Source organism: Medicago sativa, chromosome 7 (assembly GCF_051527215.1).
Source record: "Medicago sativa cultivar Bolivia chromosome 7, Bolivia_mono, whole genome shotgun sequence".
NCBI classification, from domain to species: domain Eukaryota; kingdom Viridiplantae; phylum Streptophyta; class Magnoliopsida; order Fabales; family Fabaceae; genus Medicago; species Medicago sativa.
Genome location: NC_140755.1, coordinates 89,813,984 through 89,831,125, shown reverse-complemented (window position 1 = coordinate 89,831,125; position 17,142 = coordinate 89,813,984). Strand labels below are relative to the sequence as shown.

At 33.6% G+C, this 17,142-nt stretch overlaps 3 protein-coding genes across 3 annotated transcripts; 1 reads left to right on the top strand and 2 right to left on the bottom strand.

Moving 5' to 3' along the window:
- The first annotated feature begins 148 nt into the window (after positions 1 to 148).
- LOC146910026 (NADPH-dependent aldehyde reductase-like protein, chloroplastic) lies at positions 149 to 1,175 on the top strand. The gene has a single exon (XM_085724972.1). The coding sequence runs from the start codon at positions 205 to 207 to the stop codon at positions 970 to 972; it is 768 nt and encodes a 255-aa protein (XP_085581098.1). The 5' UTR covers positions 149 to 204; the 3' UTR covers positions 973 to 1,175.
- Positions 1,176 to 3,333: 2,158 nt separating this feature from the next.
- LOC146910025 (sm-like protein LSM2) lies at positions 3,334 to 6,604 on the bottom strand. Its single transcript, XM_085724970.1, has 3 exons — positions 6,469 to 6,604; positions 6,223 to 6,381; positions 3,334 to 3,754 (listed from the first exon to the last, which is right to left on the bottom strand). Exons 1-3 carry the CDS (start codon positions 6,469 to 6,471, stop codon positions 3,635 to 3,637), a joined length of 282 nt encoding a protein of 93 aa, XP_085581096.1. The 5' UTR covers positions 6,472 to 6,604; the 3' UTR covers positions 3,334 to 3,634.
- Positions 6,605 to 7,693: 1,089 nt separating this feature from the next.
- Positions 7,694 to 11,216, bottom strand: LOC146910024 (BTB/POZ and MATH domain-containing protein 2-like). Its single transcript, XM_085724969.1, has 4 exons — positions 10,492 to 11,216; positions 9,335 to 9,683; positions 8,782 to 9,058; positions 7,694 to 8,138 (listed from the first exon to the last, which is right to left on the bottom strand). Exons 1-4 carry the CDS (start codon positions 10,917 to 10,919, stop codon positions 7,960 to 7,962), a joined length of 1,233 nt encoding a protein of 410 aa, XP_085581095.1. The 5' UTR covers positions 10,920 to 11,216; the 3' UTR covers positions 7,694 to 7,959.
- Positions 11,217 to 17,142: the final 5,926 nt, after the last annotated feature.

The window sequence follows — 17,142 nt, the reverse complement described above, 5'->3', positions numbered from 1 at the left end:
TTTAGATTCATTGAATAACTAGTGTATTGAGTCTATATTGGACCAAATGCATTAATTATTCAATATTCTAAATATATTAATTATTTAATTAACCTAAAATTTAATCTAAATTTTTTTTTTCTCTCTTATAAATGTGTTACACTAAACCAACCAAAACCACAAGTACTAAATACAGAGAAAAGCGATATCAGTTAAGAACCACACATGGCTTCGCTACCGCTTAAAGACCGAGTTGCAATTGTCACCGGTTCCTCCCGCGGAATCGGTAAAGAGATCGCCCTCCACCTTGCTTCACTCGGCGCAAGACTCGTCATCAACTACACCTCCAACTCCAACCATGCTGATTCCGTCGCCGCCGAGATCAACACCAACCAAACCACTTTACGAGCCATCACCGTCCGCGCTGACGTGTCCGATCCCGCCGGTGTAAAATCTCTCTTCGACTCCGCCGAAGAAGCCTTCAAATCGCCTGTTCACATCCTGGTTAACTCAGCCGGCGTCCTCGACGCCAAGTACCCTACCATTGCAAACACAACCGTTGAAAGCTTCGATCGTATCATGAACATAAACTTAAAAGGAGCGTTTCTCTGCGCGAAGGAAGCATCGAATCGTTTGAAGCGAGGCGGAGGAGGGAGAATCATACTTCTGACATCGTCGTTGGTGGCAGCGTTGAAGATTTACATGGGAGCTTACACGGCGTCAAAGGCGGCTGTGGAAGCGATGACGAAGATTCTGGCGAAGGAGTTGAAGGGAACGGGGATTACTGCGAATTGCGTGGCACCGGGACCGATTGCGACGGAGATGTTTTTTGATGGGAAAACGGAGGAGATGGTGAAGAAAACTGAAGAAGAGAGTCCGTTTGGAAGACTTGGTGAAACTAAAGATGTTGCTCCTGTTGTTGGTTTTTTGGCTACCGATGCTTCTGAATGGGTTAATGGTCAAATTATTCGTGTTAATGGTGGCTATGTTTAGTTAAGTTTAGTTCATTCACAAATAATGATTATTGCTTTAATATCTTGTTTAGCTTTTTTGATTAATCTTAGAACTTACAATAGTCTAAGAACTCTTTCTGTGCATTGGATAAAATAACAATAGAGAAAACAGTGAATTTGTTGAATCTGCTGCAATTTGTTATGCCATTGATAAATGAGCATTGTGTGAAATCTTGCAATTAATTGTTGTGCCCATTTATAATTGTTACAGTGCTGATTGTTGTAGGACATCAATATTAACCTGCTACAAAGGAAAATTAAACCCAATTGATGATCAAGGTTTAGTAGGTATTACGCTACCATTATGTATCCTAAAATCAAGCTTGTTGATCACAGAGCTATACTTTTTGAAACATTGATTTTTTTTGAAATTATGAAAGCTTTGGAACTTTTTTTTGACTTGGTGAATCTTTGGAACTTTTTGAAATTATGAAAGAACCTTTGGAACTTCAAAAGTGGTTTATTAATGTGTTGTGTGATTCTTTGTAATACACAATTTCAAGAAATGACATTGTCAATTTCAAAATGAAACTTGAAATAAAAGTCCGACTACTAATGTTAGTGCTTAAGAGCTTCACTTTCAGTCCATAGTATTGACATGTCAATATGTATCTTTATTCCTAGTGCACTTCAGGTATCCTCCTGGAGCATTGCAATTTGCTTATCAGTATTTGCAGCCAATTTAGACACATCTTAGCAGTAGCCCCCTCAATGAAAAACAAAATAATCTCCCCAACAGCTTAGCAGCCACACCCCCCTCAGCACAAAACATAACAATATGTTAATTGTTAAGTGATTCGGAATGAAAGTGAAGCGTGCTAAGTAATTTGGAATGACAGTGAAGCGCGTTGGAGGATGAAAATACCATAAAAAATCTTAATTTTGAAAACAATATTTAGCAGAGGTTGGTCGCTCTATTTTTTGTCAATTTGAATTGAGCACAACTCCAATCCCTTCAACCTGCAAAGGGACACACATAACTTTCACTCTCCACTTGACAATTAAAAGAGATGTATACAATGTGAGGAGATTGGAAATGTAAAAGAAAAGCAAACACACTTTTTCATTGACGATATTTCCTTTTGCTGCTAGAAGGGGCTAGAACTTCAAAATGATCAAATTTCTGCACTTTCCTTTAGAGTTTAGAGCATAACATTCCCAAATTTTTTTTTTTTTTTCAAACAAGCCTTCCGAAAGTTAATTATTTCGACAAAAGTTAAAAATATAAAAGAAAGATGGTAAAGTTTAGCTCAACTAGCAATGTACATATTGCTATGTTGGATACTTTCACAAGAATTCGAACCCAACGTCATAGTTATATGTGTGAGTTTCAGATGGTGTTTGTCACTTTGTCTACCGGCCAAACTTAATAAATATATAAGACATAAATTAAAAAACATTTTCCAATTTACCACAGGTTGATTGCGAAATACTCTCTCCGGTCACTATTATAAGCAAAATTTCACTTTTAAGATACATTGAATAATTAATGTATGTAGTCTATAATAAAGACTAGATACATTGATTATTCAATGTACCTAGAAAGTTGAGTTTTGCTTATAATAGTGACCAGAGGGAGTATCAAATCCTCTAGGTAACAAGATTAATTGTAGTTTTGAAATTCAACAAATAGTTGTAGATTACTCTTTGTCAACAAATTATAAAGTAAAAACATTAAGACCTAGAAAAATATATTGGACAAACTTGCACTCACTTGTAACTCTACCGTGATCTAAAGGCTCTTGATTCAAAGAATACGCAGAACAATGAGGGAAATCTACTAAATATGGGAAAGAAAAAACTGATTATTAGAAGTAAAATATACAGATCTACAACAGAAACGAAGCTTCCAGCGAAGCAGCGTGAGGTGATGGTGGAAGATGATTTTCTTAGGTTTTAAGCTTTCAAAATGTGACAAGGAAAGACTAAATTTTTTGGTGGTGGTCGAAGTTTGAACCTCGGATGTTGCATATATCATGCATTGTCCCTACCAACTAAGCTAATCTCACGAGGACAAAGCAAATACTAACTAATATCTAACATTCATTTCCATTTACTTTGAACTTTTACATTCAAACTTTAAAAGTGTTAACTGTTAATTACTAATATAATTCAAGCATTTTTAGAAAAATTATCCAAAACAAAAATATTTTTAAAACAAGTAATAAATAAAGGTAAAGAAATTTGAATCTGTAAACAAACTAATTGTTCTCATCATTTAAACCAACCATAAAAAGAAGCTTCATCAAGCAGTATATCTGCTGCACAAGTCACTTACTAAATAAAAGGGGTTCGATGCGTTGCATCTGGGTAGACAACGCAATTTTGAACAACAAATATGTCATGAAAATCATCACTTCAGATATTCATACAAAAACACTGCATATGTTGTGCATAATACTTGGCTTGCATAATTCCATATACGTTTTGACATTTCTTTTAATAGATGCATAAGGGGAAGGGAAACGCAGGGTGATTACGCTAGTCACTAGTATCAATTTGTCACAGTAAAACAGAGTGATGCTCAAGTTACATAGTCTTGACATTCGTAATAGTTTCTTCTCTTAAGCAGGAATGATAACATCTATGATATTCCAGCCTATAGAATTCTCATACGATGATACATTACAAGATTAACAAAATCAACCACCCCGGGCTTCTCTCCTTGTGGCATCATGCAACAGTTCAATGTCCACACCTTCCGGAGGCAATTGTACGTATCTCACCACTGATCCTCTGATGAAGCAGTTCCTTACAGAAAGCTGAAAGCAAACAATAACATTTACAGATTAACGAATAATCAAAATACAATCAAATCTGAAGCAAGCTAGGTCTGGTAAATCAAATAAAGAGAGCCAAATATAACAACCATCCAGAAAATAGCATACAATTGTACTCTTTGCATGCAAAAGGTGATGATGAGGTGATTTGAGAAATTTGTTAAAAATTTAGCTAATTATATTGTTCAGTTCCCTCGAAAACAAAGGTAAATTCTGAAAACCTTGTGCAAATACCCTTGTAAAATCTCTCATTTATCTATTTTATCATAGCAGCATGCACAGGCATTTAACCTATATATACTCTGATTCTACAGTGTAAAAATACAACATATTAAACTATGTTTTATATCTTCTTTTAATGGCCTACCAGAAAACCTAAAATTCAGGGCCACAATTATTGTGGGGCATCCCATTCAAACACAAAGCTATTATTCGAATATAAACAAATTCACGAACAAGGTTTGTCAAAATCACTTGTTTACTTGTATAATTGTGCAATCCTACAGAGTAGATTGCTACATAGAAAAGATCAGCTGGAATTGCCATCGAAATTTGAAGGAGCAGTGAAATTGTAATAGTTTAGTAAGCCTAATGAAGGTTAACTGCACTAAAACTTCCGATGATGACACACAGCCAGCAACAACATCCAGCTACACATGCCAGCAACAACAATCCTTCATCTGACTCTTTTTCTCATATCTCAACCCCTCTGTCTGTCTCTCGGCCCTCAACCTCTCTGTTCATGCCTCTCGACTCATTGTCTTTCTCTTTTCCCTCAGCCTCTCTTACTCCGTTTCATTGATCTGAAACTCATGTTTTTCTTCTTTTCTCACCGAACTCTTTTTTTAGACACTTGAGACTTTTCTCCAGGCCTTCCAACTACCTTCCCTCTTAGCTTCTCTTGTGAACTACACTATTCTTGTAGTGCTCATTTTTATCTTTTAATAACCATTGTCAAATATAATATATATAAAAATATTCATAATACCATAAGTATAAAATAAATTTCTAAATTCTTGAGTTTCATTTGTGTAATTACATGTACTGATAAGTTATATTAATTATTGTTAAAATAATTATATGATCTTACTACCCATGTTACGCTACCTTCATTTATGATATTTTACATTCCTTCTGATCCTACATAGGATCAAAATCACAATTTTGACATCCAAAATCCCAACATAGTTCCCAAATTCCAAGCCCTCGGGATATGTTATAACTGTTTCTATCTCTTTTAAATTCATGAACAATTCGCATAACAAAAATAGAAAAAGATGAACATCAGTAGCCCCACTCAAAACACAAATACCCCCTACTGTTGCTATAATTGTGCCAATTTACGGATGGTCCACTCTGATTAAATGTGGATGAAGTAAAAAATGGCATCTCATTGAATAAATTGTCGCCGTAACTTGTAGCATAGATCAAACTAAGGAAAACAACTTATCAGTGAAAAACAATCCCACACATGACATACATAAACATTCAATGCACATTCATTTCTTATTAACAGACGAGGAGGCATACATAAGAAGAGTAACAAAGTGACACACTAACCATGAAAACGTGGAACCTAATGCTGACACAAAATAAGAACCAAAAGATGCATGGTTCTATTAAGAACCCAATACACCAACGAATTTCAACATCTTTTGTGATTTGATTAATATCTAGAGTACAGATTACACAAATATGCATTTTTAATTGCATAAAAACCTCATAATCAACAAACGACACTAAAACAGATTCTAAATTTAAGAATACAAAATATACAACTTTTTTTTCTTCATATACTTAGCTAAAACACCTTCAAAATGGAGTGGAAAAGGTATCCTAATATCACCATATTGGCCTCAGACCTCCAGCATCACACCACAAATGTTAATGACACAAATTTGAAATACCTAATGTCCATATATCATTATTTTAACCTGTGAAATTACACAGATAACATAACATAAGAAGGAAAGGACAAGACTTCACCTTTGGAATGGACGGATAAAACTCTCACAAAGATAAACAAAGCAACGAGAGCAGTTTTGTTGTGTACCACTAGCGTTCACTTACAAATTTTCACTAACTAATGGTAACACTACTAGATACTCCCTCCGGTCTCATGTATAAGCAAAAGTTCTTTCCTTAGATTCATTGAATAACTGATGTATCTATATGCTCTATAATATATTATAGACCAGACACCTCAATTGAATATGAAAAAACGAATTTTTTTCTTAAATACGAGACCTAAGAGGGTAGTTATAACAGCAAAAATCATATACCACATATAATCATAAAGCCAAAATCACAATCAGATGAAATAATGTCCCAAATTCCGAATTGAATTTTAATACACCATCCGGTACTTGAAATTCATTGGATAAAAGCGAAGCTGAAATGATTAAAAATAATAATAAACCCTAGAGAGAGAGAGAGAGAGAGAGAGATACCATGTGAGGGTATCTGTCTTGATCAACAACGCGAGTGTTTTCGAGCTTGATGTTAAGGTATTGGTCAACAGAATGCAAGGTTCCTCTGATGGCTAAATCGTTCTTGAGTTCAACCGTCACTTCTCTTCCCACCAAATCTTTGAAGTACGAGAAAAACAACTTCATAGAAAAACAATAAAAGCAAAAATCAAATTACTGTAACGAAAAAAAATGAGAAATCAAAAAGGAGAAGAAAAGGATCGTTACCATTTTGGATATGGCTGAGAACTAGCAGGGAGAGAGTCAGAGAGAGAGAGAGAGAGAGAGAGAGAGAACTAGCAGGGAGAAACCAAAGGGTTCAACGATTTAACCTTTTTGTTTTCTTGATTAATTAATGTTTTCAATTTCAACAATTTAACCTAGCAATTTTTAGTTTTTTTTTAAAAAAAAAAAATTAATGATATTTTTTTTTTCGCCAGATAGCCACTAGAAATTCATCTAACAATTTAAAAGAATATTTACAAGGATTCAAGTTGATAATCAATTTTCTATAAATATTTTTTATTTATAAATTTTTGTAATTGTTTTTATCGTATACGCTACTAATTCAAAATCATGTATCATGATTCATATGTTTTGTTTCAATCATTTTTTATTTATTTACAAAACTAAAAGCTATTTTGTAGTCGGTGAAGTTTGATTGAAGTAACAATATTGACATTGATCTTTCAAAAAAATATTGAATTGTTAAACTGAACGTATTCATCCGAGTTTCATTTGAGACATCACAGTTATGTGTGTGATTTTTAGTTTGTGTTTGTCATCTATATAAACCAACCAAAAAAAGTACTATTTTGTCAGAAACATTAAAAGCACTCGTTAATTATAAATATAATATAATAATATATCCTTCAAAAAATAATTATAAATATAATATAATACGTCAGTCAAAAAATTATAAATATAATACTGTACAAAAAAAGTACGTAATAAATTATAATTCTTCTTAAATCCTTCATTGTATCTTTTTTATCTTTCTTTTCAACTTATAATAAATTCAAAACAAGTTTAGCAAAAAAAGTAATAAATTATAAATTTGCACTAGCAAAAAAAGTAATAAATTATAAATTTGCACTGTACAGCAAGGTGGATTGTTGATCCTCCGCCGTTACAGCAGGGAATTTAACATAACTTTCACTGTATCCCTCTCTCCCACGTTTTACTCTCCATTATCTTCTCATGTGTCTCGTGTATTTTCTTTATATAAAGGAGAGACTGAAGTCACCGTCACTTATCCATTTACCACCAAGGGGTTCTGAAGATTCAATTACTGTTCTAACCTTAACCAAACTAAAGGCTGCTTAACAAACATCGGAAGTTAAACAATAATGAAATAAAAGGGATCCCTATGACAGGATGTCTCAATTATTTTAAAGATGATTTGCGCTGCTAGATTGAAGAAACATAAGATAAAAGAATACAAAAACAAGAGTAGCAGCAATCCATACTTTCAAACAGATGTTTTTATCCAAATAAAAAAGTAACACGAAGATATAACAGAAACCTAACAGAACAGTAACAGCACCAACACAAATTACATTTACACATCTCTTACACAAGAATATAGCTAAGAAAATTAAAAGTTGTCTCTAATCCTATAAACGATCATCATCCTCCCTCTAACTAAGGCTCTCACTGTCATTTAAAAAGGAGAGTTGACGAGGGTTGTACAGAAAGCTGCTCAGAGTCCACTTCAAACTAAAGCCTTTGCTTCACCCGCCTCCCATTTATGTCGCTACCATCAAGTATTGCTTCATTCCTGTGCTTGCATAAAAAGTCCGAATGCTCAGTAAATCTAGCCACGTACTCCAGTAGCTCAGTCAGAACAGATGGGCAACTTTCCTTCAAGTACTCAAATCCATCAGTTTGCATCACAGCTGAAGAACCAAAATAATAAAAATAGTTCAGTAGATATAAATGTTCTTGGATGAAGAATAAAAAAAGGTTGGGAATATCAACAAATTAGCTCAAGTTAGGCCAGATAAATTTCTAATGGAATCGTGGTGATATCCATCAATAGCTTATGCAATTAGATGTGTTGACAGCATAGATGTTTCAACATATCCTGGAAGATCGACATACTAATTGTTCTATAACAAGTGCATCATCTGTCATCTTTTCTGTTGTGATAATAAAGTTTAAGAATACTATAAAAGTACAAGAGTATTTTGCTGGTACAAATCAACTGGTTATACACAAGACTTTAGGGTAAACTTGGAACAATCACTGAACTTGCAGGACAAATTAGTAGTAAATGGAAAAGGATGACAAAAAAAGCAAAACCATATGAATCATACAAAGCTTATCATTTTTTCATTCAGCAAGTCCAAACTGGAGGCTATAGCAGTGACAGGCTGACAAAGGACAACATTCAGCAACTAATTTAACTTTGAATAATGGTTACCGAGTTGATATCAACTTTCAGAATTTAGACCTTTCGGTGTCAATTTTACTCACTTATATCACACTCCTTTATCAGTGAGCGATTAAGTATAATAAGTTTAGAGAAAAAATGCATACCTCTGAGATTTTCAGAGGTGGCAATAAACTTGAGACAGACTGCTTTCAGCTGGAAACAGTGGTGTTGCTCTGCCAAGGCTAAAGTTGTAGCCACGGTATTAATGGCGACATCTTCACATAGACTCGCTTCACATATAAGCCTGAGCCTCTCTAAGGCATAACGATCAGCAGCCGCTAGAAGATGTTGGGCCATCAAGGTTGTTGCCCATTTTGTGTTCATCCCAGTAAGCTCTTGCATGTCAGGCAGTGAGTCCCAGTACATAAAATGAAGCAATGCCTGCAAACAAGATAAAAGGAACAATGAAAGGTCATTCAACATGCATTTTGCCCTGCATAGTTATCATGCTCAATATTGCCTCATTCTCATTCAACACAAGTCTCACAACTTGCAATTGTATGGAAACCAAATAGTCGTTGTGTAATTATTTACAAAAGGCAAAACAATGGCATATCCTCCTCATCAAATCAATAAAAAGAACCATCTTCGGATATTATGATTAACGATCAATTTCCTGTACATATTTAAGATATTAAGTAAAATATTAAATAAAACCTTAAAAACTGGAGCCTCCATGTCTTCAACTTTAATAGACTGGATACTTTGATCTCTCATAGGACCAAAAAGCTGGGCTCTGAAAACAGGTGAACGAGCTGCTAGCACCAATTTATGAGCAGTGAAAACTTCCCCATCCACTTCAAAGCTCACATCACTTCCTTTACCATTTTCCAGCAGTTGACCAAATTGGTGACCAATGTTAGAAGGTGGTATTGCAATGGAATATATCTTTGGGCCTTCCGTGCGTGACCTCACAACACCAACACTACAATTAACAGAAAGGCAATCATCTTTAAGGTAGTCAGATGTCTCTAAAGCTGTCCTCTTAAAAAACCGCTTGTAACCCCTGAAACACAAGATATCAAATAATCAGCATCAGATATGTGAATGTGTGCAAAAACAGCACAAGTAAGACTGCACACACATACATTCACACACACTATAAGCTGTTCTTTTGAGAGCCAATAGACACCAATCAAACGACATTATCCCTTCCTCAACCATTCTCAATATTCCATTCATCCCATTTCAACAGCACCTCCCAACCACACAACACATTGAGGAGCAGCCAAGCAAGCTATGAAGCAGACACGGACATGAACACTGGTCACGGCACAAACACCGATAATAATTCGATAAAATGACACAATTCAATGTTATCATATGTGTAGGTGTCATGCCTAAATCCAAGGAGTGTCTTGCTTCATTGCAAGCAAGAGACAAAACATTTCATCACTTGAATCATTCAACAAAACTACTCCATCAGACAAATAGTAGAATCACACAACACCTATGAAGCATGGACACAAACACGACACTAACATGTTGACACGAGTAGTATTGTATGAAAACGACATAACTGAATGTAATCACATGTGCCAGTATCGTGTTAGTATCGGACACACCTTCAATCAAAAGTGTTGGTGCTAAAGCATAAGATATGACAACCCTATAATAGCTAGCTTACAAGTACTTCATTAGAAAATGATCAGAAAACTATATCATCAACAACATGTAAGATCTAACAATCAAAACTCTATCACACAATGTAACATGACAAAATCAATTCAACGAAATACCCCATATGGAAAACATAATCCAACCAAAATAAAAATGAAATCTTTAAATTAAAAATAAAATAATTAAGAGCTTACCACATACTACCGCGGTATTTCAAGGTATAAGGTCCACTTTCAAGAGTCCTCTCAAAATGGCTATGAACCTTATGCCTCTCTTTCCCACTCTGATCCAAAAGGGTCAACTCAAAAAGAGCTCTAACATCAGTCCCATCACTCGCAAGCGCAATGAAAAGCGACACATAGGTAGCATTATCCTCAACACTCTTTCCATCAGGGTAGAAATAAATGGCCCAGTCGTACCCACCAACCGAAAAGATATCCGACGCTATGTATTTCCCAATCCCGATCCCCTTTGAAAGCGAGTACCCAGTGATCTTGAACTGGTGCGAGCCTTTCACTGTTTCGGTGATGGATGTCGACGAAGTTGTCGCCGGTTCGGATGAGGAAGATGGCGATGATGGATTTGAAGATGGTTTCGCGGTTTCTCGGAGAATCTTACCCATGCGAGAGCCACTGTAAAGAAATCGAGAGTTTTTTTCAATTCAATCGCGAAAAACTTCGTCGATTGAAGTATTTGTTGAAATGAAGGAATTCGATCGATGCGGGAAATTAGGTTATGATTTGGGGTATTGATTTAAGGGAATGGGGGTTTGATTAAGAAATCTAGGGTTGTGATAACGAAATCTGTCAGATTCTGGAAGATGAAATTCTAGGGTTTGGTACGATTTTGGGGGGAGAGAGAGAGGGGGGGGAATGAATGACGAAGAAAACACAGAAAATGAAATGACGGAAAAAGGCTTATTGTAAGAACATGAGCATGTCTTTAAATACTGGTAAGTTTTTTAATTAAATGTTTTTTTTTTAAGGGAAAGTTTTTTGATTAATTGTATTAAGTTTAAAAAAATGTTTGTGCGGACATGAGAAAATAGTGTAATTTGTACGAAAAAAATAAAGTATATTAATTGTATTGATGTGACGTGCATCTACCTGTCGTGGACCACTACCTTCCTCTATAACAAACACGTGTACATAACGGTAAATAAAAATGTTTTTTTTTAAACAAAGTAAATAAAAATGAGAAAAAATATATATACATCCAATAGAAATACATTTCACTCTCCCCCAATTACTATTTTAAATTATAAATTCCCTTTGACAAAAAAAAAATATAAATTCCCTTAAAAAAACATTATTATAAATTATAAATGAATATTAATATCACGTATTCATTAAATGATTAATGTACACGATTTATAATATGAATCCAATACATTAATGTGTTTTTTTTTTCAAAAAATTAAACATAACAAGATTCAAAGAATCTGATAAAATAATCTTTGTTCACAAAGAAGATCGGAAGAAGTGTTTGAAAGTTATATTTAGTTCAGATTTTGTTCACAAAAGAAGATCGGAAGAAGTGTTTGAAAGTTATTTTTTTTTTTTTTGGTTACAAAAAAGTTTAGGTGGGTTCGGCTCCGGTCACCACCAGGGTCAGGGCACGCCTCCGGGCCCAAAGGGTACTTATAGAGGTACTTATAGATCACCCACCAACACTGCCCTCACATCGGCAGAGGGAATCGAACACACAACCTTCTGCAAGGAAGTGACCCGTTCCATTCTTATATTTAGTTCATATATATTTTCAGTTTTTCTTCAGAAAAATAAAGTTTTGATCCTTGTATTTCACTTTTTTTTTGTTTGAAATTTGATCTCACGTCTCGTTTTATTTTTATGATGTGTTTTATTCATTTATGATGCGACAACACTTATTAAGTCACACAGAATAATCATATCTGCAAAAATATGTCTAATGAATGTTACTATATCATAAATAAATCGACTAATCCTTGAAAAAATGAATCGACTGCATCATTAAAAAAAATCAAATGACTACAAAATAAAACTACATGACAAGATGATGGATTCTATCCCTCAAAAAAAAATGATGGATTCTCTTCCCCTAAAAAGGTGATGCATTCTCATTGGACGATGGTGTAAATATATTTACATCGTTGATGCATAACCATTACACTCAAACAATATGATTTCATATACTGATATAAATAATCAATTGTGTAAATCATGTTTACACTCTTAAACTATCCACAATGCAATGCCTCATTTGAATACTTAAACATAATCTATGTACATGTCAATCATTTTGTAATTAAAACTTAATAAACACCATTTCTTCAACCAAACACCTCAAAAAAAAAAATGATCAGCATGCACCAACAATAGTTCAATATCATTGAATTGTAAAAATAATTTATCTATCATTCGAAATTATCTAACTTTTGAAATATTAAATTAATTAATTCATATAAAAAGTGTTAAGTAAGGGATTAAGTTTCATTTTGGGGTCTAATTTGACATTTAAAGAATCTATATCTACGATAGCATATTTAAATTCTATTATACGAGATGTACAAAATCTAAAATAATAATAATAGAAGAAATAAAAAAAATAGAAATATCATCATGATAGATGCCTCTACCTCTAGTATTTGGCATGAGCATAGACATAGAGTTTTTCAAAAAGCATAAATAAAGGGTTCTAATACTATAGTTTTGAATGTATAAATGATATGAAATCACACATTTCCTTATGACAATCATGGGCTCATTCTTATTTTGCATCCTTTGAATGGTGAGAAACCATGAATCCTGGCGATGGCTCTCTTTAGAAGGAACAACCTTGGAATAAGGATTTACTAATGGCTCAATTGTAGAAGAAATAATAATAATAATAATAATAATAGTCTCCTGGATCCTTGATTTTTATCCAAGAGAGTTGAAACTTAAGAGAGTTGAAGCTTATGATGAGATATACACCATCCGGTCACTAATATAAGCAAAAATCCACTTTCTAGGTTCATTCAATAAATGATGTATGTAGTCTATAATTAAGACTGCATACATCATTAATTGAATGAATCTATGAAGTGGATTTTTGCTTATATTAGTTACCGGAGGGTGTAGAACAATATCTACACATGAGATTCCACCAAAACAATTGTCCAAAGGTTTTCCAATTCAAGAGTTACTTAGTGTGAACGTTTTATTACAATTATGAACATAGTGCACTTCATTATTGGTTCAACTATAATTTAATATTAATAAAGTAATGGCAGTTTGAAAGAGGAGTCTGGACAATTAAATGTGCAAGAATCAGGATTCTTCTCCATGTAGAACAATATCTACACATGAGATTCCACCAAAACAATTGTCCTAAATCCTAAACCCTAAACCCTAAACCATAAACTTGAGGAGACAAAATAGAACAAATTCAGAGACTGGATATTCAAGGAGAAAAGATAGAAATGAGTTTGATTTCATTTGAACATGTGATGTCATAGTGTTCACAACACCAATGCTACAATTCATAGAGAGGCAATCATCTCTAAGGTAGTCTGATGTCTCAAGATCTATTTTCTTGATAAACTTCTTTTAAACCCCTGCATCACCCATATCAAATAACTAATAGTAGCATTTGCTTAGTTGAAAATTCATATTGGTTGATGCGTAATGTATGCTAATGTTATAAACTCCAAGACCTAAGTAGTGAGTTTGATTGCTACTCAATTTTTTTTTAAAAAAAAAAAATACTACTACTAGTATTTAACTAATCTAAAATATGAGTTTCTTTTGTCCTCGTGAGCATAGCACAGTTGGTAAGGACAATGCATAAAATATGCAAGATCCGGGGTTCAAACCTCGACCACTCGACCACTACAAAAAAAAAAAATCTAAAATAAAACATCCCCATTTTTCTTTCGCGTGCTTACATGAGAATATGAGTATTTTTTTTTTGTCAAGTAGCCTAGTGATAGGTCCGCAAGTGCACGAAAATATGGGTTTTAGTATAAAAGATGTTGAATCTCACAGAGACCAATGTCAAGTATTGTTGTCTATTGTCACGTTGTTTATCTAAGGCGATGCAGATTAATTTGGTTGCAAAATTGGGAAAAATAACTTGTTTTTAATTACTTTTAAATGATGAGAGCCCGAAATATAATTCGTGTCGATCGTTGATGCTTGCTAAATTGTATTTTATTATTGTAACAAGAAAATATTTTCGAGCGTTAAAAGGATTAAATTTCGCGTGCACGACACCGAATTTTGAGTTTGTAATTTATTCGACCGCTTTCGCGCGTACTCCTTACAACTTCAAAACTCTCTTTGAAAAAATAATCAATTTACGTTTGAAAAGTTATTTTTAGTAGAAATTTTAATTTAAAGGTCCTGTTAGCTTTCGCATAACCGGTATCGTATTTTAAACTCACAGGCGCCAGCTTTCGCGTGTACGGCCAAAAGTTTAAAATAGCTCGAGGGATACAAGTAACAGGAAAGCAATCGAATTGGAATAAGAAAAAGGGGTAATAATAAACTGGAATTTGGGATTTTATAACAATGAGGAAACCGCAATTGTAATCAAATAAAATAATCACTACTGAATTAAAGTTGCAATGAAATAAAGGTTTTTGTATCCGGACTGCTTTGAATGAAAAAGAAACTAAAAACGTAGACTCCAATAAGCCAATAGGTTGTTTCTAAATCACTAAATTTTTCTTTAAAAAGCTTTGGTGCCTTCAACTGAGTTTTTCAGGTTTATTTATAGGCAAAAATCTCATCTGAAGTGCTTCTGATCATGTTCCAAGTAGTGGAGGATATGGAGGAAGTGAGAAAACTGATTCTGAAACATTGGTCTGACTTTGACTTCCCACTTGACTAGTGACTTTTTAACCTCTTTTTTTCTTTTTTACCCTTTTTTTCCTTTTTTCACCGTATTTCATCATTTTGACGCGTGGCGACCTTTAACCGATAAATACCTGAAATAGACACACAATACTAGCATAGCATTGCAAAAATTTATAAAATCAAAATAAAAAAATGTGTAAGACGAGTCAAAATAATAGTGCATTTTACGTGTTATCACCTAGTGGCTAGAGCTCACACAATTAAATGTGGAGAAGTGGGGTGTCCGGGGTTTGAACCCCGGCCCTTGCATAAAATATGCATTGTCCCGGACAAAGAGTTTTATTTTAATGTATCGCTAATGTAACCAGTTTTATGCTATCATTTAATAAATAACTGTTCATAGACCTGGCTAACAATAAATTAAGTTCAACTAGCTAGATGTAGAAAGTAGAAACTCTACTGATAAGATTGTTCTTTTTAAAAAATTATTATTGAAATTGGGTTTGCGCTGCATGAACATAAATTCTAATTAGATTTTCCTATGTTTATATATATATATATATATATATATTTTTTTTGGTACAAACCTATGTTTATATTTTAAGTACAACAAATGCAACCTACTTTTTTTTTTTTTTTGAGAGAAAATGCGACCTACTTTAAATCTTTTAATTTTGAGCTTTTCTCTTACTCTTAATGAAAAAAACTTAAATCTCACATGTAATAAAAATAAGATCTTGAAGGAGTTTAAACGAATGACATTCCTTACCTTACAAATACAAATTAACTTTGTAGAAAAGAGTTAGACCAATATAAAAACCTAATAACTAAACTATTTCCAACTTCTGTCAAGTGTTGTGCGTTGTTTGAGATAATACACGTATCTTTTATGAAAATTGTTAGTTATACTCATTTCAAAGAAAAATGGTCTTTGTTGATTAAAATACCCCGTATTATAAGAGGAGTGAAGTGGAAAAACTTATACTATTAGGGAGCGTTTGTTTCAAGTGTACAAAATATAATCTTTGGAATAATTTTTCTGGGAATATAAGGATGAAAATTTTATTTCCGGGTTTATTCAGAAAATGTGTTTGGTTTGTATTTACGACTCGTTTGGTGCACATGATATGATAGACACATGATAGGATAAAAAAATGGATAAGGATATGATATGATAGTGACATGATAACATTTATCCTATCACATGTTTGGTGCACACATGATAAGAAGCATGATGATATTATTTTATCCTTTCATGATTTGATACACACTTCATATTGATGTTGACATGATAAAATATACATCTAATAACAAAATTTTCGTTGTAAAAGAAATTCATTTTTTTTTAAAGTTACATTATTAATGTTTTTACGGGAAAATATAATATAATTACCAAGCAAAATTCATTGACATTTACATAAGCCATGGCAAAAAGTATTATAATAAATGCAAATATATTAATAAAAAACACAGCAGGTACCACCGCAACTTCGAGCTAAAAAAGAAGGGAAAACAAGCAAAAACACAACACCGAAGCTACAGAGAAGAGGAATCAATTGATATTGAAAAGCAATAGCAATCGCAAATTGAATCCATTGAAATATCTCAATTTTCAGCTATTTTCATTCTTCATAGGTTCTGGCTCCGTAAAATAAGGGTCGCCGGAAAAAGAAAAGAGGTTGGAGTTGGCTCCGGCAAGGGAAAAATGAACCAGAGACGGGTGGCAGTCACAGAGAAAGTGGGAGAGAAGCAGGAGTAGATCACAAAGAGAAGCAAACATGGACATTAAAAAATAAAAAGTGGGAGTCACAAGGAGTCGAAGAGGATTACACGCTAATGATTTTGCTATCCTATTCCTAACCCAACCAAAAGAAAGGATTAAAATAATGAAGGATGAATAGGATAGGATAAGCAATGAGATAATTTTATCCTTTCCTATTGGTGCACCAAACAAAAGATTTAGGTGGGATATGATAATTTTATCATATCCTGTTTTCTTATCATGTGCACCAAACAGACCCTTAA

Bases quoted from the DNA above. Each gene is read 5' to 3' on its own strand.
- LOC146910026 (XM_085724972.1), top strand. From the start codon at position 205: ATGGCTTCGCTACCGCTTAAAGACCGAGTTGCAATTGTCACCGGTTCC.
- LOC146910024 (XM_085724969.1), bottom strand. From the start codon at position 10,919: ATGGGTAAGATTCTCCGAGAAACCGCGAAACCATCTTCAAATCCATCA. The intron at 9,059-9,334 runs GTTTTATTTAAT...TCTTGTTTGCAG, and splicing joins TGGAGGCTCCAGTTTTTAAG to GCATTGCTTCATTTTATGTA. The intron at 8,139-8,781 runs GTATGCATTTTT...TTGGTTCTTCAG, and splicing joins CACCTCTGAAAATCTCAGAG to CTGTGATGCAAACTGATGGA.
- LOC146910025 (XM_085724970.1), bottom strand. The intron at 3,755-6,222 runs GTATCTCTCTCT...GTTTGCTTTCAG, and splicing joins AAGACAGATACCCTCACATG to CTTTCTGTAAGGAACTGCTT.